The sequence below is a fragment of the Manis javanica genome, chromosome 2, assembly GCF_040802235.1.
Source record: "Manis javanica isolate MJ-LG chromosome 2, MJ_LKY, whole genome shotgun sequence".
NCBI classification, from domain to species: Eukaryota; Metazoa; Chordata; class Mammalia; order Pholidota; family Manidae; genus Manis; species Manis javanica.
The window spans coordinates 191,923,142-191,945,166 of NC_133157.1; the positions used below are offsets into that span (position 1 = coordinate 191,923,142).

At 34.8% G+C, this 22,025-nt stretch overlaps 1 protein-coding gene across 2 annotated transcripts in view; it reads left to right on the plus strand.

Moving 5' to 3' along the window:
* Positions 1-22,025, plus strand: part of EMC2 (ER membrane protein complex subunit 2) — a 59,041-nt gene that overhangs the window by 14,425 nt on the left and 22,591 nt on the right. For both annotated transcript variants that reach the window (XM_017659741.3, XM_017659740.3), the window contains exons 4-5: positions 756-841; positions 15,493-15,550. In XM_017659741.3, the coding sequence (XP_017515230.1) occupies positions 756-841; positions 15,493-15,550 (144 nt within the window). The remainder of the gene's footprint in view (positions 1-755; positions 842-15,492; positions 15,551-22,025) is intronic.

A 22,025-nucleotide genomic window follows, 5' to 3' on the forward strand; every position in this document is an offset into this window, starting at 1 on the left:
TATTAAACTTATTACTGGTTAATAGTGTCTTTTACTAGTTAAAAGCATTTTTTTTTTTGGTTACTTATGCTTTAGGGTACTAGAGTAGACCTTTTTCATTTATATTCCTTACCATTTCTAGCACTTCTGAGACTGTTATAATCTCTCACATGTTGCTGAGAGTGTAGTAGGTACTCAATAATTTGATTATTTAGTTGAGTTGATGGGTAATAAATATTCTGTCAAATGAGATTGGTAATCCATAGATACGGTTTGTGTGTTTTATGATCCCAAATCAGGGTATGTGTACTGACAAGATGATTAATTTATGATTTCAACTGGGCAAAATGAAGCAAAGTATTAATAGTATTTGCTAGGGATTTTAGACCAAAGAACTTAATTTTTATCAAAAGAATGCTTATGCAATAGTTAGGAAAAAAAGTCAGGAAGCTGTTGTAGGCACTTAAGTGGGGCCTGGCACGTTATGGAAGCAATTTTTAAGAAGTTATATATAGTATTCTTTGAGAGTTATTCATGGACCTCAAGATCTCTCATTTTTGCAGTTAAGGGCATGATCGGTTTCAGAGAACTTATTGTTGCCCTCACTGTAATTTCAGAGTCCTTCTTTATTCATTACTGATTAATTTCACTTCATGTCATTATTTCACACTAGTGAAATTATTGAAGAAGATACCTGAAGACTATGTAGGCCATTCCTTGTACCCATTATGTAATGTAATGACTACTCTTCAAGTCTTTACGAATTATTTTTTCAGTTTTGTCTTCAGGAGCTGAGAAGACAGTTCCCTGGCAGTCACAGAGTCAAGAGACTAACTGGCATGAGATTTGAAGCCATGGAAAGGTACTGAATCTTGTACAGTGTGCTCCTGTTTTAAAATGGCAAACATGGGGCCTATATTTTGGTCCTCCTACACCCATGGCAACATTATTAATCATGCAGTATCTTTTGCCTCTGGGTTTCAGAATAGTGTAAGAGTGCTTCTAAGCATAAATCATACCAGTTACTCCCAGTAAGTAGGATTTGACATAAGTATAAATCGATTTACCGTCTTTGGCCTATTGAAATGAGATCATGCTTTGGATTAAGAACTAGCATCATATCCTGTTTCTAGATCTATTTGTTGTTTACTTAGAAAATGATTTAACTTCTTTAAGCCTTTTCAGCCTCACTCCTCTGTAAACCTAGACTATTATCAACTTGTCGGGGTTGTTTAGGAAATAGTAATGGTATATGTATAGTACCTTCACAGGCACTCAAAGTATAGAAGCTATTATTATTTTCTCATTGAGATATAATTGATATATAACACTATATTAGTTTTTTTTATCATTATGTATTTTTTTATTAATATATTATTGGTACACACTCTTATGAAGATTTCACATGAAAAAATAATGTGGTTACTACATTCACCCATGTTATTGTGTCCCCCCCCATACCCCATTGCAGTCACTGCCCAACAGTATAGTAAGATACCACAGAGTTACTATGTGACATTGGTGGGTATTTAAACTAATTATATTCTATTGGCTTTCTTTGTGCTACACTGTCTTCCTCATGATCCCCCACACACAATGTGTGCCAGTCATAATACCCCTCAGTCCCCTTCTCCCTCCCTCCCCACCTGCCCTCCATCACCCCTCCCCTTTGGTAAGTGCTAGTCCCTTGGAGTCTGAGTCTGTTGCTGTTTTGTTCCTTCAGTTTTGCTTCGTTGTTATAACCCACAAATGAGGGAAATCATTTGATACTTGTCTTTCTCTGCCTGGCTTATTTCACTGGGCATAATATCCTCCAGCTCCATCCATGTTGTTACAAATGGTAGGATTTGTTTCTTTCTTATGGCTGAATAGTATTGCATTGTGTATATGTACCACCTCTTCTTTATCCATTCATCTACTGATGGACACTTTGGTTGCTTCCATTTCTTGGTTATTGTAACTAGTGCTGCAGTAAAACATAGGGGTGCATATGTCTTTTTGAATCTGAGAAATTATATTCTTTAGGGTAAATTCCTAGGTGTGGAATTCCCAGGTCAAATGGTATTTCTGTTTTGAGTTTTTTGAGGAACCTCCATATTGCTCTCCACAATGGTTGACTAGCTTACATTCCCACCAGCAGTGTAGGAGGGTTCCCTTTCTCCACATCCTCACCAGCATTTGTTGTTCTTAGTCTTTTCGATAGTGGCTGTCCTAATGGGTGTGAGGCGGTATCTCATTGTGGTTTTTATTTGCATTTCCCTGATAATTATGGTGTGGAGCATCTTTTCATGTGTCTGTTGGCCTTATGAATTTCTTCTTTGGAGAATTGTCTGTTCATATCCTCTGCCCATTTTTTAATTGGGTTATTTGCTTTTTGGGTGTTGAGGTGTGTGAGTTCTTTATATATTTTGGATGTTAACCCCTTTTGGATATGTCCTTTACAAATATGTTCTCCCATACTGTAGGATGCCTTTTTGTTCTGTTGATGGTGTCCTTTGCTGTACAGAAGCTTTTTAGTTTGATGTAGTCCCATGTGTTCATTTTTGCTTTTGTTTCTCTTGCTTGAGGAGAGGCATACAGAAAAAAGTTGCTCATATTTGTATTCAGGAGATTTTTGCTTATGTTGTCTTTTGAGAGTTTTATGGTTGCATGACTTACATTCAGGTCTGTCATCCATTTCAGGTTTACTTTTGTGTATGGGAATAGACAAAAATCCAGTTTCATTCTCTTGCATGTAGCTGTCCAGTTTTGCCAACACCAGTTGTTGAAGAGGCTTTCATTTCCCCATTGTATATCCATGGCTTCTTTATCATATATTAATTGACCATATATGCTTGAGTTTATATCTGGGCTCTCTAGTCTGTTCCATTGTTCTATGGGTATGTTCATCATTAGTGTATAGGAGTGCAGCAGATTTCTGTGTATTAATTTTGTATCCCATAACTTTGCTGAATTCAGATATTATAGTAGTTTTGGAATGTATTCTTTGGGGTTTTTTATGTACAAAATCATGTCATCTGCAAACAGTGACAGTTTACCTTCTTCTTTACCAATATGGATGCTTTTTATTTCTTTGTGTTGTCTGATTGCTGTGACTAGGACCTCCAGAACTATGTTGAATAAAAGTGGGTAGAGTGGGAATCCTTGTCTTGCACCTGATCTTAAAGGAAAAGCTTTCAGCTTCTCACTGTTAAGTATGATGTTGGCTGTGTGTTTGTCATATATGGCCTTTATTATGTTGAGGTACTTGCTGTCTATACCAGTTTTGTTGAGAGTTTTTATCATGAATGGATGGATGTTGAATTTTGTCAAGTACTTTTTCAGGATCTATGGAGAAGATCATGTGGTTTTGTCCTCTTTGTTGATGTGGTGGATGATGTTGATGGATTTTCAAATGTTGTAACATCCTTGTGTATGTGGGATGAATCCCACTTGATCATGGTATATGATTCACTTGATGTATTTTTGAATTCGGTTTGCTAATATTTTGTCGAGTATTTTTGCATCTATGTTCATCAGGGATATTGGTCTGTAAGTTTCTTTTTTTGTGGTGTCTTTGTCTGGTTTTGGTATTACAGTGATGCTGGCTTCATAGAATGAGTTTGGAAGTATTCCCACCTCTTCTACTTTTTGGAAAACTTTAAGGATGGATATTAGGTCTTTGCTAAATGTTTGATAAAATTCAGCGGTGAAGCCATCTGTTCCAGGGGTTTTGTTCGTAGGTAGTGTTTTGATTACCAATTCAGTTTTGTTGCTGGTAATTAGTCTATTCAGATTTTCAGTTTCTTTCTGGGTCAGCCTTGGAAGGTTGTATTTTTCTAGAAAGTTGTCCATTTCTTCTAGGTTATCTAGTTTGTTAGCATATAATTTTTCATAGTATTCTCTAATAATTATTTGTATTTCTGTGGTGTCTGGTGTGATTTTTCCTTTCTCATTTCTGATTCTGTTTATGTGTGTAGACTCTCCTTTTTTCTTGATAAGTCTGGCTAGGGGTTTTTCTGTTTTGTTTATTTTCTTGAAATACCAGCTCCTGCTTTCATCGATTCTTTCTATTGTTTTATTCTTCTTGATTTTATTTATTTATGCTCTAAGCTTTATTATGTCACTCCTTCTACTGACTTTGGGCCTCATTTGTTCTTCTTTTTCTAGTTTCGTTAATTGTGAATTTAGATTGTTCATATGGGATTGTTGTTCTTTCCTGAGGTATGCTTGTATTGCAGTGTACTTCTCTCTTAGCATGGCCTTCACTGCATCCCACAGATTTTTGCAGTGTTGAATTATTGCTGTCATTTTTCTCCACATATTGCTTGATCTCTGTTTTTATTTGGTCATTGATCCATTGGTTATTTAGGAGCATTTTGTTAAGCCTTCATGTGATTGTAGTCTTTTTCATTTTCTTTGCATAGTTTATTTCTAGTTTCATACCTTTGTGGTCTGAGAAGCTTGTGGTACAATTTCAGTCTTTTTGAATTTACTAAGACTCTTTTTGTGGCCTAGTATATGGTCTATTCTTGAAAATATTCCATGTGCACTTGACAAGAATGTATATCCTGCTGTTTTTGGGTGGAGAGTTCTGTAGATGTCTTTTAGGTCCATCTGTTTTTATGTGTTGTTCAAGGCCTCTGTCGCCTTACTTATTTTCTGTCTGGTTGATCTGTCCTTTGGAGTGAGTGGCATGTTGAAGTCTCCTAGAATGAATGCATTGCATTCTATTTCCCCTTTTAATTATGTTAGTATTTGTTTCACATATGTAGGTGCTCCTGTGTTCTGTGCATAGATATTTATAATGGTTATATCTTCTTGTTGAATTGACCCCTTTATCATTATGTAATGTCGTTCTTTGTCTCTTGTGACTTTGTTTTAAAGTCTATTTTGTCTGATACAAGTACTGCATCACCTGTTTTTTTCTCCCTATTAGTTGCATGAAATATCTTTTTCCATCCCTTCACTTTTAGTCTGTGTATGACTTTAGGTTTGAAGTGACTTTCTTGTAGGCAGCATATAGTTGGGTCTTGTTTATTTATCCATTCAGTGACTCTATGTCTTTTGATTGGTGCATTCAGTCCATTTACATTTAGGGTGATTATTGATAGGTATGTACTTATTGCATTTGCAGACTTTAGATTCGTGGTTACCAAAGGTTGAAGGATAACTTCCTTATTATCTAAGAGACTAACTTAACTCACTTTGTATGCTATTACAAACACAATCTATAGGTTCTTTTTTTTCTCCTCCTTTTTTTCCTCCTCCATTCTTTATATATTAGGTATCATATTCTGTACTCTTTGTCTATCCTTTTTTATAACCTCTGGTGATGGCTGTTTAACCTTAGGAACACTTCCATCTATAGCAGTCCCTCCATAATGCACTGTAGAGGTTGTTTGTGGTAGGTCAATTCTCTCAGCTTTTGCTTATCTGAAAATTGTTTAATCCCTCCTTCAAATTTATATGTTAATCTTGACAGATAGAGTATTCTTGGTTCCAGGCCCTTCTGCTTCAATGCATTAAATATACCACGCCAATCCCTTCTGGTCTTTAAGGTTTCTGCTGGGAAGTCTGATGGTATCCTGATGGGCTTTCCTTTGTATGTGATCTTTTTCTCTCTCTGGCTGCTTTCAACAGTCTGTCGTTATCCTTGATCTTTGCCATTTTAATTATTATATGTCTCTTTTTTGTCCTCCTTGGGTGCCTTGTGTTGGGAGATCTGTGCACCTCCATGGTCTGAGAGATTATCTCCTTCCCCAGATTGGCGAAGTTTTCAGCAGTGACCTCCTCCTCAAATACACTTTCTGTCCCTTTTTCTCTCTCTTCTTCTCATCATACCCCTATAATGCAAATATTGTTCAGTTTGGATTGATCGCACATTTCTGTCAGTATTCTTTCATTCCTAGAGATCTTTCTTTCTGTGCCTCAGCTTCTTTGTATTCCTGTTCCGCTAATTTCTATTTCATTTATCCTCTCCTTCACCATATGTAATCTGCTTTTAATACCCTCCATTGTGTTCCTCAATGATTGGATCTCCGTCCTAAATTAGTTCCTGAGTTCTTGAATATTTTTCTCTACCTCCAGGAGAATGTATATGATTTTTATTTTGAAATCTCTTTCAGGAAGATTGATTAGTTTCACCTCACTCCTTCCTTTTTCTGGTGTTGTTCAGATTTTGCTTTGAATCATGTTCCTTTGATGTTTCATATTTGTATGTGATGCCCTCTAGTACCCAGAAGCTCCACCCTCTGGAGCTGCTCAGCCCCTGGAGCGATGTCAGGGGTTGCAGGTGAGTGGTGTTTGTTCGTTTGGGGAGGAAAATGCTGTTTCCTGCTTCCCGGCTGCTATGCCCCTCCTCACTGCCAGAACCAGTGGGCCGAGCACACAGATAGAAGCCTCTATGCTTTGCGTTTGTAGCTGCTGTAGGCAGGGCTTCCCTCTGGCTGGCCTAACGCCAGGGCAGGGTTTGCTGGTTTACAAGTCAGGTGCAGGCTGCCCAGGAGGAATGCGCAGCAGGCTGAGTATCATGGTGGGGGTCCTTGGGGCTGTGTATCCAGCCAAAGGGGTGGAGTGCCTGAAGATCGTGAAGGTTTCCACTCTGCTGGTTAGAGTGCACCTGGACAGTTTTGTTTACCTGTCCTTTCTCCTGAGCAGTAAGCTCTGTGCAATCCTTGCCCCTTTAGCAGCCCTCTCGCTTTTAGAAAGTCTCTGACTGCCCACTCAGATCAGCCTGATGTGGATTCCTGTTTTCCACAAGTAGCTGGAATATGAGTTTCTCTTAGTTTCTCCAGGTATTCTGCCTGTCTTAGCTTTCCAATCCCAGTAATCACCAGAGCACCACACAATGTGGGTTTGTGCTCCCAGAGCAGATCTCCAGGGCTAGGTGTTCAGCAGTCCCAGGCTTCCACCCCCTCCTTGCTCTGTTTCTCTTCTTCCTGTTGATGAGCTGGGGTGGGGCAAGTATTTGGTTCCTGCTGGGTTATGACTTTTGTACGTTACCCTGTTCTGTGAGGTCTGTTCTTTCCTCCAGGTGTATGCAGTCTGTCACAGCCTTCTTTCCTGTTGCCTTTTCAGGATTAGTTGTATTAATTATATTTTCATATTATATGTGGTTTTAGGAGGAGGTCTCTGTTTCACCTCTCACACCACCATCTTTAATCCAATACACTCTACTAGTTTTAAGCGTATAAAATAATGATTTGATATATGTATATATTGTGAAATGATTGCTACGGTAAGGTAACATGCATCACCACAGCTATTATATGATGAGAATTTTATGATTTACTCTCTTAGCAACTTTCAAATATACAATACAGTGTTGTTAACTTTTATAACCGTCAAGTATATTATATCTTCAGGACTTACTTATAACTGGGGGGTTGTAATTTTTGACCAACTTTATTCATTTTAACCACTCCTGTCCTACCTATGGTAACTAACAATCTGTTCTCTGTATCTATGAGTTCAAGTTATTCTTGATTCCACATATAACTGAGATCATACTGTTGTCTTTCTTGGTCTGAGTTGTACTTATCATAATGCCCCAAAGGTCCATTCAGGTTGTCATAAGTGTCAGAATTTCATTCTTTTTTTATGGCTGAGTAATATTTCATACACACCCATCCACCCAAATTTCCTTATCCTTTCATCAGTCCTGGGCACTGAGGTTGTTCCCATGTTTTGGCTATTGTCAGTAATGCTGCAGTGAACATGGGAGTGCAGATACTTTTTCAAGGTAGTTATTTTGTTTCCTTCAGATAAATACCCAGAAGTGGAGTTAGTGATCAAATGGTAATTGTATTCTATTAATTTTTTTAAGGAACCTCCATACTTTTTCCTATAGTGACTGTACCAGTTTATAGTCCCACTAATAGTACACAAGGGTTCTCATTTCTCCACATCCTCGCCAACACTTCTTATGTCTTGTCTTTTGATAATAACCGTTCTAACAGGTGTGAAGTGATACTTCATAGTGGTTTTGATTTGCATTTCCCCGATGACTAGTTATGTTGAGCACCTTTTCACCTACCTATGACCATTTGTATATCTTCTTTGGAAAAATGTCTCTTCAGTTCCTCTGCCCTCTTTTTCGTTGAATTGTTTATTTTTTTGGTTTTGAGTTGTATGAGTTTTTTTACATTTTGGATATTAACTCATTTTCAGATACATTATTTACAAATATTTTCTTCCATTCTGTAGGTTGCATTTTCATTTTCTTCATGGTTTTCTTTGCTGTACAGACCTTTGTAGTTTGATACAGCTGCACCTGTTTATTTTTGCTTTTGTTGCTTTCTTTTGGTGTCAAATCCAAAAAAATCATTACCAAGACCAAGGTGGAGGACTTACCGCCTGTGTTTTCTTCTAGGAGGTTTATGGTTTCAGGTCTCGTGCTCAGGTCCTTCGTTCATTTTGAGATGAATTTTGTGTATGGTGTAAAGATAGTGGCTAAGTTTCATTCTTTTGCATGTGGTGGTCCATTTTTCCCAGCTCTATTTATTGAAGAGACTATCCTTCCATTGTATATTTGTATCCCTTTTGTCATAAATTGATTGGCCGTATATTAAGCATGGGTTTATTTCTGGGCTTTCCATTCTGTTTCTCTGATTTATCTGGCTGTTTTTATGCCAATACCATACTGTTTTTATTGCTATATTATAATACAGTTTGAAATCAGCTTTGTTCTTTTTGATCAAGATTTCTTTGGCTATTCAAGGTCTTTTGTGACTCCATACAAATCTTAGGATTGTTTTTTCTATTTCTGTGAAGAACTCCATTGCTATTTTGATAGGGACTGAACTGAAATCTGTGAATTGCTTAGGGTAGTATAAACATTTTACCAATATTAATTCTTCTAACTCATGAGCATTGAATATCTTTTCATTTATTTGTGTTCATCACTTTGGAGTTTTCAGTGTACAGGCCTTTTACCTCCTTGGTTAAGTGTATTCAGAGGTATGTTATTCTTTGTGATTCGGTTGTCAATGAGATTGTTTTAATTTCTCTTTCTGATAGGTTGTTATTAGTTTGTTGAAACAACAAATTTTTGTATATTGATTTTGTATCTTGCAGCTTTTTTGAATTCATTTGTTAGTTCTAACAGTTTTCGATGGAGTCTTATGCTCCAGTAAGCTGTGATTATCTGTATTCACCTATCTCTCAAATTTGGGGCACAGGTGACTCCTTCTGACTTTAATTCCCTGATGGGTATAAGAATAGTTGTTGGTTTGTTCAGCATTTTTCTTCTGAGGATGGGATGATGACTTCTAAGGTCTTTACCTGCTGGACCAGGAACCAGAAATCTTGAGTGTCTTTTCATGCAATTATTGACCATTTGTATACCTTCTTTGGAGAAATGTGTATTCACATTCTTCTTCTGTTTTCAGATTGGGCTTTCTTTCTTTTTTTAAAATTTATTTAGCCATAAGAGCTTTTTATATATAGTCTAGATACCAGTTGCTTATCAGATACACAATTAAAAAAATTTTTCTTTAATTATATGGGTTGTATTTTCACTTGCTTAATTGTGTCCTTTGATTACAAAAGTTATTAATTTTTTATGAAGTCCACTTCATTTGTTTCTTGTTGCTTATATTTTTGGTGTCATATTAGAAACTATTGTCTAATCCAAAATCTCAAAAATTACATCTGCTTTCTAAGAGTTTTATAGTTTTAGTTTTTACATTTAGATCTTTGACCCATTTTGAGTTAATATTTTTTATGGTGTAAGATTGGTGTCCAACTTCATTTTTTTGCATGTGCATATCCAGTGCTTTTCCCATTTGATTGTCATGGCACCATTGTTGAAAATTAGTTGAATGTAAATGTGAGTTGGTTTCTGGGTTTTCAGTTCTATTCCATTAATATTTATCATATGTTGCACTATACTGATATTTTAACTTTGTAGTACTGAAATTGGGAAGTGTGAGTTTTTCAAATTTGTTCTTTTTTTTTTTCAAGATTGTTTTGTCTATTCTGAGTCCCTTGAATTTACACATGAATTTTAGGATCAGCTTATTGCTTTTTACCTATTTTGGGTGAGACAGTTACATTGTACCTTAATTATAATAGCCTTTTTTCAAGCACAAAGCACTGATACAATTTTCTTACCCTTTTATTCATTTGCTTTTGACTTTTGTTTGTGTGTATGTATATTTTAATCCCTTTGGACCCTCTCTGTAATTAAGCAAAGGGCATAAAGAAAAATAAACTAGTATTAATATAGGTTAGCAGAAAATAATTTTGAATTAGAGGACAGAACAGAAGAAATCTGCAAAGGAGTGCTCCTGAATCAGTGTTCTACTCTAATGGCTCTTTGTTTATTTGAAGAAGTATGAATTCCTAGGCAATTCTTAAATATGTGAATAGCAAAAATACATCCCAGAGTAGAAGATAAATTATTTTAAAAATTATGTTGTAAAGGTTTCAAAGGTACTAGTTTCCGGAACACACATTTTAATAGTTAACAGCCCTCTATACTTCTTCCAACCATAAAAAATTAATATAACAGTAATAATTTATTTTTAAATATTAACTCAGGTTTTCTGAGAAAGCTAGTGAACTTTAATTTCTTAAAGCCTTACCCTTTAGTTGAAACTCACATCAGAAGTTTACTCAATAAGTTTTGCCAGTTGTTTTTTTCCCTGACAGAGTATGTGTCACATAGGGTCAATAACCATTGATTCTCGTACATGACTATGTGAATTAGAATGACCTGTGATGTTTAAATTGTTGCCTCGTCCCTGTTTTATTAAGATCATTCTGTTAGGGGTGTAATTCAGATTTTTCTTTTAGAAACCTTGCAGGAGAATACATAGGTAAGTTTGAGAATGTAGCTGACCAAAGGTAAATTTTTGTGGATTTTTCAGTGTATTAGTCAGAATTCTCTAGAGAAACAGAACAGTAGGATATTCTGTGAATAAAGTGGAGATTTATTATGGGGCAAATACAGAGGCTGCAAAGTCCCAGAATCTGTCATCTACAACGTGGAGACCTAGGTAAGCCAATTCTGTAATTTACTCAAAGGGTCCAACTCTGAAGGCCTGAGAACCAAGAGAACCAAGAGAGAGACTGGGTAAATCCCAGTCTGAGGGCAGGAGAAGATGAAATAAGATGTCCCTGTTCAATAGTGAGGCAGTAAAAATGGGGTAAATTCTTTTTCCTCTGCCTTGTTCTATTCAGGCTCTCAAGGGATTGGATGATGCCCACACTGGAGAATGCAATCTGTTTATTGAGTCCATGGATTCAAATGCTAATCTTATCTGGAAACACTCTCAGAAACACTCAGAATTAATGTTTAACCCGGGCACCCCATGGCCTGGCAAGTTGACACATAAAATTAACCATCGCACTCAGTTTTTACATAAATTTCTATTTTTTAAAATTATAGTATAACTGAAATGTTTAAATATTAAATTATGTATCATTACCTTATGTGTATAGTTTTTGTACAGTTATAAAAAAATGGAAGTTTTTGAATAAAGAAACTAGAAAAGTATTAAAATTTAGATTGTCATTGTATTAGTGAAATGAATGGTTTATTAGATACCATCATCATTTTTGATATTATTTCCCAGAGGTTACATAGTTGGAAAAAGATTCCCAGGTGATTCTGATGCACTGTGTCTTGTGAGAACCCCTTCTGTGTAGCATTAATTTTGCCCTTGTTTATATACTTTATTGTTTATTATTATTTAAGATTTTATTTTCTGTTTCCTCATTTAGTAGTTGCATTTCTTATGAGGCTAGCATACCTACTATATAACCATGTATTTGACATTTAAACTAATTTACTTTATTTGAACTACTGCTAAGACTGATTGACTTAGGGGGCATGCTGTTTGGCCCTCCCATGGTACATTTGCAAATTAAGTCTGCTTTTTAAAATTCTTTTTTTATTACTATTATTTTTTAATTTTTTCTTAGTAGTCTGCTGGAATTAAAATTACCTATTGGCATGATCATAATCATAAAAACAGACTTGGGCAGTAAAATGGTGAGGCATTGTTCAGTTAAAATGTAATAATGATGATATGGAATATTTCATATGTTGAAAATGGTGAATATTATTAAGAGAAAAATATAAAATTAAAAAATTCTCATAGGAAACTTAAGAATAGATTTCAAGAAATGTGTCTGTTCTTAGTTTTAGAAACACTGCTTTAAAAGTTTTTAAGCATTATTACTTTAGTTTTTGCCTTCTTTAAAGATCTGTCTGACTATCTAGAATTGCAGAAATTGGTTGGAAGAGTGTTTGGGGTTTGAAGATTGGTTAGGAAGGAATTTCAGAATCACTCAGCTATTTCCTTGCACCCCAAATAAGATGACCATATATAGAATATAGTTAAGTTCTTTGTATTTCTGATGTATCCCTCCCTTTGAGTCACTGTCACATAATGTTGATTTTGGCTTCTTAGTTACATGCTGTCATATTTTATTATTTTTGCATTTGATAAATTTGGTAACTATATCTGTTATGAGATTGTAACACAACAAAGTGTTAAGTATTGCCTGTGTATGCTTAATGGATGCCTGATGAATGTAATTGAATTAGCTCAACTAAGAAAGCTATCATAAATATTTATTAAAGAAGCATTAATAAGACAACACAAAGAAAAGGTATCTAGATTGGCAAGGAAAAAGTTAAAATGTCACTGTTTGCAGATGACATCATACTGTACATAAAAACCCTAAAGAATCCACTCCAAAACTACTAGAACTAATAACTGAATTCAGCAAAGTTGCAGGATACAAAATGAATACACATAAATCTGTTGCTTTCCTATACACTATGAACTAGCAGAAAGAGAAATCAGGAAAACAATTCCATTCACAGTTGCATCAAAAAGAATAAAATACCTAGGAATAAACCTAACCAAGGAACTGAAAGACCTATAATCTGAAAACTACAAGACACTCCTAAGAGAAATTAAAGAGGACACTAATAGATGGAAATTCATCCCATGCTCATGGATAGGAAGAATTGCTTTTGTCAAAATGACCATCCTGCCTAAAGCAATCTACAGATTCAATGCAGTCCTTATCAAAATACCTACAGAATTCTTCAACGAACTGGAACAAATAGTTCTAAAATTCATATGGAACCATGAAAGACCCCTGAATAGTCAAAGCAATCCTGAGAAGGGAGAATAAAGCAGGGGGATTATGCTCCCCAACTTCAAGCTCTACTGCAAAGCCACAGTAACCAAGACAGTTTGGTACTGGCACAAGAACAGACCCATAGACCAGTGGAACAGGATAGAGTCCAGATATTAACCCAAGCATATATGGTCAATTAATATACTACAAAGGAGCCATGGATATACAATGGGGAAACGACAGCCTGTTCAACAACTGGTGTTGGTAAAACTGGATAGCTACATGTAAGAGAATGAAACTGGATTACTGTCTAATTCCATACACAAAAGTAAACTGAAAATGGATCAAAGACCTGAATGTAAGTCATGAAACCATAAAACTCTTAGAAGACGACATAGGCAAGAATCTCCTGAATATAAATATGAGTACCTTTTTCATGAACATATCTCCCCAAGCAAGGGAAACAAAAGCAAAAATGACCAAGTGGCACTATGTCAAACTAAAAAGCTTCTGTACAGCAAAGGACACCATCAGTAGAACAAAAAGGCATCCTACAGTATGGGAGAATATATTCATAAATGACAGATCTGATAAGGGGTTGACATCCAAAATATATAAAGAGCTCATGGCTCTCAACAACCAAAAATCAAATAACCTGATTGAAAAATGGGCAGAGAATCTGAAGAGAAACTTCTAAAGAAGAAATACAGATGACCAACAGGCACATGAAAAGATGCTCCACATCACTAATCATCAGAGAAATGCAAATTAAAACCACAATGAGATATCACCTCACACCATTTAGAATGGCCAACATCCAGAATACAAACAGCAACAAATTCTGGTGAGGATGTGGAAAAAGGGGAACACTCCTACACTGCTGGTGAAATGTAAACTAGTTCAACCATTGTGGAAAGCAGTATGGAGGTTCCTCAAAAAACTCAAAATAGAAATACCATTTGACCCAGTAATTCCACTCCTAGGAATTTACCCAAAGAATACAGGATCCAAGATTCAAAAAGACATATGCACCCCTATGTTTATCGCAGCACTGTTTACAATAGCCAATAAATGGAAGCAACCTAAGTGTCCATCAGTAGATGAATGGATAAAGAAGAGGTGGTACATGTACACAATTGAAATATTACTCAGCCATAAGAAAACAAATCCTACCATTCGCAACAACATGGATGGAGCTAGAGGGTGTGATGCCCAGTGAAATAAGCCAGGCAGAGAAAGACAAGTACCAAATGGTATCACTCATGTGTGGAGTATAACAACAAAGCAAAAACTGAAGGAACAAAACAGCAGCAGACTCAGAACCCAAGAATGGACTAACAGTTACCAAAGGGAAAGGAACTGGGGAGGGTGGGTGGGAAGGGAGGGATAAGGGGATAAAGAGGCATTATGATTAGCACACATAATGTAGGGGAGGCACAAGGAAGGCAGTACAATACACAGAAGACATGTGGTGACTCTATAGCATCTTACTCTGCTGATGGACAGTGACTTTATTTTATTTTATTATATTTATTTTTTTTATTTTGGTATCATTGATCTACAATTACATGAAGGACATTATGTTTACTAGGCTCCCCCCTTCACCAAGTCCCCCCTGCATCCCCGTTCACAGTCACTGTCCATCATCATAGTAAGATCCTGTAAAATCACTAATTGTCACCAAGTTCACAGTCACTGTCCTTCAACATAGTAAGATGCTGTAGAATCACTACTTGTCTTCTCTGTGTTGCACAGCCCTCCCCGTGCCCCCCCAACACTCTACATGCTAATTGTAATGCCCCCTTTCTTTTCTTCCCGCCCTTATCCCTCCCTTCCCACCTGTCCTCCCCAGTCCCTTTCCCTTTGGTAACTATTACTCCATTCTTGGGTTCTGTGCTTCTGCTGCTGTTTTGTTCCTTCAGTTTTCTTTTGTTCTTATACTCCACGTATGAGTGGACAGTGGGTATGTGGTGGGATTTGATAATGTGGGGAATCTAGTAACCACAGTGTTGCTCATGTGATTGTATATCAATGATACCTTAATTTAAAAAAAAAAGCATTAATGCATAGATGATTTCCTGGTGAATGTTTTGTTAAAATTAAACCTTTTCTTATGCTTTATTAGCAGTCATTTTTGATATAAGTAGAACCACAAAGGTATCTCTTTCTACTAATAGTTTTTACCTTTGTAATTAGACCAAATTGAGTCATTCTATTTTTGAGGTAAGTTTTCTATAAATACTTTATACATGATTTTTCTTCCTTTAAAAATGACATGGTGGTAAACCTTTTCTTTTATGTAAAGATCAGTGGAGACTTGGATAATAATTGTAAATGCATTTAAAGCCCTGCCAGTTTAATCTTTTTTTCTTTATTTACTATTTGTCATAAATTAAAAGGTAATGATTCTTGATGTTTCTTTTTAAATAGATATGATGATGCTATACAGCTATATGATCGAATTTTACAAGAAGACCCAACTAACACTGTAAGTTAGCTGATCGTCTTGAAGATCATCTAAATATAGGTGAAATTAATTCATTTTTGAGATAAATGGAAAAATATGTATAGAAATAGGTTTTATCTAATTTTAAGTATTTCATGACCACAGTTTTAAAATCTGATTTAAAACTCTTTAGTAAAATTTGACTTACAATCTTGTTAGACAGAAGCTAGTCAAAATTTAGAAAGAATTTGATGTGTTTTCCAAAAAGTCCAGCAGAGCTTATTTTTTGGGGAATATTTTGAAGTTTTTGATGTACTAACTTGTCTTATTTGGCTAGTTATATTAAGTCTTAATGAAAAATGAAAGAAGTCTTCTCAGTAATTAGTACATGGTATGAATGAAGGTGTTATTTTGTTTTTGCATTTTTTTCTGCCTTATACCTGAATAAGAACTTAAATAAAGAAAAAATATGTTATGTTTTTCTTTGTGTAGCATCTTTATCATGATGCTGAATTAATATTTATAGTAGTTTATTAGGCAGAGTATTTGTTCCAGATATATAGTATTATTTGTTTTAAAAATACCCTTGTGAAAATTTTTTTTTAATGTTGAGAACATTTAGTTTACTATATTGGCATAATACCTTTCCTCAGACTTGCCTTTTACTAAATGAAAAGTTAAAGAGAGACAATAGGTAACATATTAGGCATTTTAATGTTCCATGTTATTATGTCCATGCACATATATGCCTGCTAAAAGAAGAGATCTTTTGGGGATTTTTAAGTAAAAACTGGTTTGAATTTTTTCCCTTTTATTAAAGGAAGAGAAATTGTTATATTAACACAATGCAAATATGTGATGGTTTTCTCTTATTTGGGAAATATCTAATTAAAATTACACATTTTTAAGAAGTCATATTGTATGATTATATTGAAAGATGCAGAAATGCCTGGTAATTGAAAATTAGTCACTTGATCCGTTTTAAATAAATTATGCTGAGTTGGGAAATTGCTTAATAGTAAAGTATGTAATTTCTAGATAGCATTTATTCCAAGCATTCATTGATCTGAATACTTGACTTCCAAGAATACCTAATCTCTGTTTGCTTTTCTCATACTCTATAGTAATTACCTATATTTATTGGTTAAATGGTGCTGTCTTTTGCTAATTTTATTGAGATATAATTGACAAATAACAGTATGTAAGTTACATAATGTGATTTGATATAAAGAAATAGATGATAAAGAAATGGTTTCAACTTTTGCTTTTCATATTGTCCTACTACAGGGAAATTTTCTTTGGAATCTTCCTAGGTTTTTATTTTTGTGTGTTTTTGTAGATATTTGAATATCAGAGATTCATTATTTTGTGATGATTCTCAGAATATACAAAGTTTAGGGAAATGTTTTTACAGAGGTACAAGTCTACCTGTTACGAAGAACAAAATAAGAAACATCTTCTATTAGTTTATCTGAATAGTCCCAATAAAAGTTAAAATTGGAAAGTATGGAATAATTTTCTAATCTCAACTATTCTCATTGCTTGGCTGTCTGTCTTAAAACAATCCCTTGTTATAAAAAGCACATGTTTCTTTTCCTGAAGATTTTTTCATGTACTTTACTCCAGTTATAAGACTTCACTACAGTTGCAAAGGTATTCATTTTTCACACAGCCATATATTGAAAATATGAAATCAGGTTTCTGGAAAAACTTTTTTCTCATACCAGGTTAAAAATTAATAGCTTGTAATGTATTTTCTTGGAAATAGGAGTTACTTTATCTGTGTCTATTTAAGTTGGGAATATTTTTAATAAGTTACTTCTTGAGGATCTAAGATAATAAGTAATTAAATATTGTTCTGTGGTTGTAGTATATTTCATGTTTTATGACTTTAGGGTAGGCTAAAAGAGAAATTCAAATGGTTCCCCTCATGGACTATGTATGTTGTTAGGTAAACATTTTGGAAAAAAGTTGACTAAATTTAGCTTTGCTAAATGTACTATTCTTTCATCAAATATTATTTTCATTTAATTTCCCCTCATTCCTTTATATCCTTCTGTAACTGTTTATTGAATACCTGTCATGAACCACCAAAGTATTGGTGTTAATAAGCCTAAAGACAGTGTTTCTGTTATTGTATCCATAGAAAGCGCTATAGTAGACCTTGAGGGAGACAAAGCCATATAAGACCTGGAACTAATAAAGTCAAGAGGGGAAGACTTTACTTATATTAAATAGTTACATTACTGTGTAAAAGACATCACAGTTTCTTTTTCCAAAGCAACATTAAGTGTATTATCTCATGGTGGGAAAGTCCAGTGTCATCCTCATCCATGGCTTTTATACCATACTTCTTTGTCTAAAAGTGATTGTATTACTCTTTTATTGGGCTTGTGCTTCTGTGTTCCTAGATATTCAGTATAGAAATGAGGTTATTTATTCAGTCTTAAAGAGCTCTCCCTTCCCTCTCACATGCATTCATTAAGCTTTAAAAAATATTTGTTGAATGTGTGTATTGGGAATAGAAGAATGAATTAGAGTAGAAGGATAAATTAGACACCATCCTTGACTTTTTTAGGGAGGCAGTATGATGTAATGAACAGATTACAGAGCTTGAAATACTTATTAAATCCTGATTCTTTGGTGACCCAGATGCATAATTTTTGAGCCATGTGGCCTTGAAGGATGAATGTGGCTTAAGTAAGATGATGATGGACAAAGACATCCTATTCCTTGAATGGCATGATAAGCCTTAGCATTAAAGTACAAGGCCAACCTAGGGAAAGAAGAATAAAGTGATTAGAATGGAAGTTTTCAAATTTTTCTTTTGAGAGGGCACTGAAATGGAACATCTTTTCCCCATCTATTTTTAATAAGTAATGAAATATCCTTTTGATAATTAATTCTCATGTAAAAATAACACTACAAAAGAATATATGGTGAAAAATAAGTCTTTCCTCCCACCTCCAATCTCAAGTTCTCCTTCACTTAGGCAAGCATTAACAATTTCTTATGTACTATTCTAGAGATTTTTTTCCCATGAACACATAAATATGCATGGGTGCATACATGTGTGGATGTATCCCTTTGACAGGAAGAATGGTTGGAAATGCAAATGGTGGCATAATCTACCCAGCAGTATATTTTAAAGATCATGCTACATCAGCACATCGATTACATAATCCCTTGAATAGCTGCATAGCATTGCATTGCGTAGATATATAGTCTTGAAAAACAGTTTAACCTAAGTTCCCTTTGGTGAATGATTAAATCATTTCTTCCTCCCAGAAAGTGTTGCAGTGTATATGCTGCACTCAGAAGATCCAGCATTTAAAATATTGATAGATGTTATGAAATTTCCCCCCCACAAAGGCTTTTTTAGCCAGCTGTACTGATTTCTAAGGTGTATGAGAATGCTTCTTTCCTTGTATCCTCCCACATGGTATATTACCAGCTTTTTGTTTTAACACTTGCTAGTTTCATTGGTTAAAAATATTACTTGTTACAATTTGCATTATAAGTGATGTTGAATGTCTTTTAATATGCTTAAAAAGCCATTTATATTTACCTTTTTGAACTGCCTCCTTTAATATCTTTTTCAAGTGAAATTTCATTTCTGTTCTGATTGAGAAGAGGGCATAGTTCTGCTGCTCTCCCTAGTTAACCTCCTCCTTCACTGATTCACCTTTGAGGAAAACTAGGACTCTGACAATATTTAATACCTCTGAGTTGGTTCATTATACAGAGTGACAGTAGGTACAATAAGGTCTGTATTTGTGAACAACCTGTTATGTTCCACTTCAAAATTTTTATTTTAATCCTTAGAAAATGGAGAATGAAGATAAATTTTGGTTGGGGAAATACCACAGATATTTTTAGAGATAACTTTGTTGGTCAAATAGGAGATGTTTTGAAGGAAGTGAAAAGATAAGTGATTTGGAGGTGGTTCTGTTTTAGGACAGGGATTATGGGGATCTAAAAGTAGGAATTGGAGGGGCATGAAGGAATGGGTGAAAGCATATTTTGCAATAGAAGTACTCAAACAATTAAAACTTAGATGTGGATGTTATTTTAGAAGAGTAATTCTCAAGTGTGAAAATTTTAGTCACCAGATTATCAAAATCACTTATTGGATTAGGCTGAACTTTTTATCCCTTAGGTACCCAACACAAGTCAGTTTTTCATTTGATTGCTTTTAAAATGTATGTTCATCCTTTGAAAGATCCTTGAGGGAAAATATTATGTCCATTGCATGGAACAATGTCTAGCATATGGTAGGCCTTTGTTGAATACTTGTTAAATGAATGCCTTTTAGAAAAAAGGTATAATAATTATTGTCTTCTTAGTTGAATTTTATATTTCAAGAAGATCAGATTTTGCCTTGAATTGTGAACTGCCTATTATGATGTATCAAATATTTGAAGTCTTATTTTGGAATTAGATGTAATTGCCTTTGTGCCGAGAGTGCAGATACTTTCACAATGCCACATTTCCCAGGGTCTCCTATACAAGCCTGGAGGCAGAAGGACACAGAAGACTACTTTTATTCTGTTGGCCCATGATCTGATTTTTCTGGCACTCAGAATTTGGCGAGGGGGAGTTCTAGATTGTATTTTGATGATAGACTTTAATTCTTTAAATCCTTTTCTAAACAGTGCCTCTCCCCAAGTAGCCTGTTTTTTAAAGATGTGACATGTCTTTCTGGAAAAATTGATAAACCCTTGTAGGTAATATTACAGAAGGCATGTAGCAAATTTGATGATTTATTTATGGTAACAAGTACTGTTTCAAAGTTTCATATTTTATAATATAAATTCTTTTTAAGATACAAACTGACTTTTACAAAGACTGATCCAGATAAGGAAATAAGAAAAAATCAGAACATTGTCATATTTTAGAGGAAAAGAAGTACAAGAAAGAAATACAAAAGGAATGGGTAAATAAATACTCAAGCCTACTTGATGTTTAGTCTAATTGATACTATATTTTAATTATTTTGACATATAACTGATGTAGAATAGACTGCACATATATAAGGTGTACAGTTTGATAAAATTTTGACATTTTTATATATGACATGTATGTACCTGTGAAACCATCACCACAATCAAGATAGTAAACAAAACCATAAAGCTGTCTTTTCCCCTTTCCATTTTGTTTTCCTATACATATTCTTGAGCTCTCTTTTGGGACATAATTAAGGTACTTGGAAACAATTTGATCCTTTCTGAGACTTCATCAGAGAGGACCAGAAAAGCTTTTTAATACTAGGGCTAAGTATTCCCAATAAATCCTTCTGGTGCCCAGTCATCATGGCATATTCTTGTCTGGCTGGTAGGAAGAAGCATTATAACCAACCCTTATGAACTCCTCCTCCGCCTAAATCTTTCTGCTGCTTCTTTCTTTGACTTTGTGTAGTTCACTCACACACTCACACATACACACACACACACACACACACACACACACACACACACACACACGTACAAATCTGAAAACTCAAGGGAAACCCTTGCTATTTGAAGGAAATCTCTAGGGACCTTATTCTATGTTTTTCTCTCTTCTCCAGTCCTCTGTCCAGTCACCTATAACCTCTTTGATCTTCCTCACCTCTCAACTCCTTGTGCTGAGCTCACCAAGTCCCATGGGTTCGACCTAGTTTTTTTCTCCCTGCACAGCACCCTTGAAGAGCTCACATCTTTTGTTACTGTCCTTTCAGGAATCACTGTCCTTTGTTGGCCTGTTGGCCTGTGCCTTAAAAATGGTTGTTTCATATATTTAGTTCAGTTCTTTGGTTGTTTCAAGCAAGAGGATAAATCTAGTCCCTGTTACTCCACTATTGGCTGGAAATGAAATCCCTGTGTAATGCTCATTTAAAATGATCATGATAAATAAAAATTGGTTCTTATGCTAGAATGTGGTATTATTTTTTCTTTAGAAGATAACCTGGAAAGGGCTATTGTTTAGTATGTGACTTAACAATATATCATTGCCTGTATAATAGTTATTGCCATGTAGGTTTTTCTTTAAGCTGTTTTCATAGTTTCTTTAGGAAGACTGTCTTTGCATAAAGAGTTATTACTTAAAAGTTTGTTTTAAACTTTAGCATATTAGGAAATAAAATGCAATGTCTTAGGTTTTACATGATTAAGCAGTATATTGCTATTTATAGTAGAGATTTGGGGGCATTTTTCTAAAATTGATTACTAAACCTTATATTTAAAGTCTTTTCTTATACTTCATTGAAGTATTCGTTAGGCAGAAAACTCCTAGTTTGTAAAATAGCCTATTGTAAAGTTAATACTGAATTTGTTTTACATTATTATGAAATTACAACATTCCACTTACTAAATCAAGTTAATAATAAGAAATTATTCAATTTATATTTTGGATTCTTTTAGGATGGGAATCAGAAATTTCAGATACTACTTCTAATCCTACCTATTTTGATGCATTTAATAAAGCTGTTTAAATCTCTGTTTTCCTTCATTTATAGGATTGTTTTTTAAAAACCATA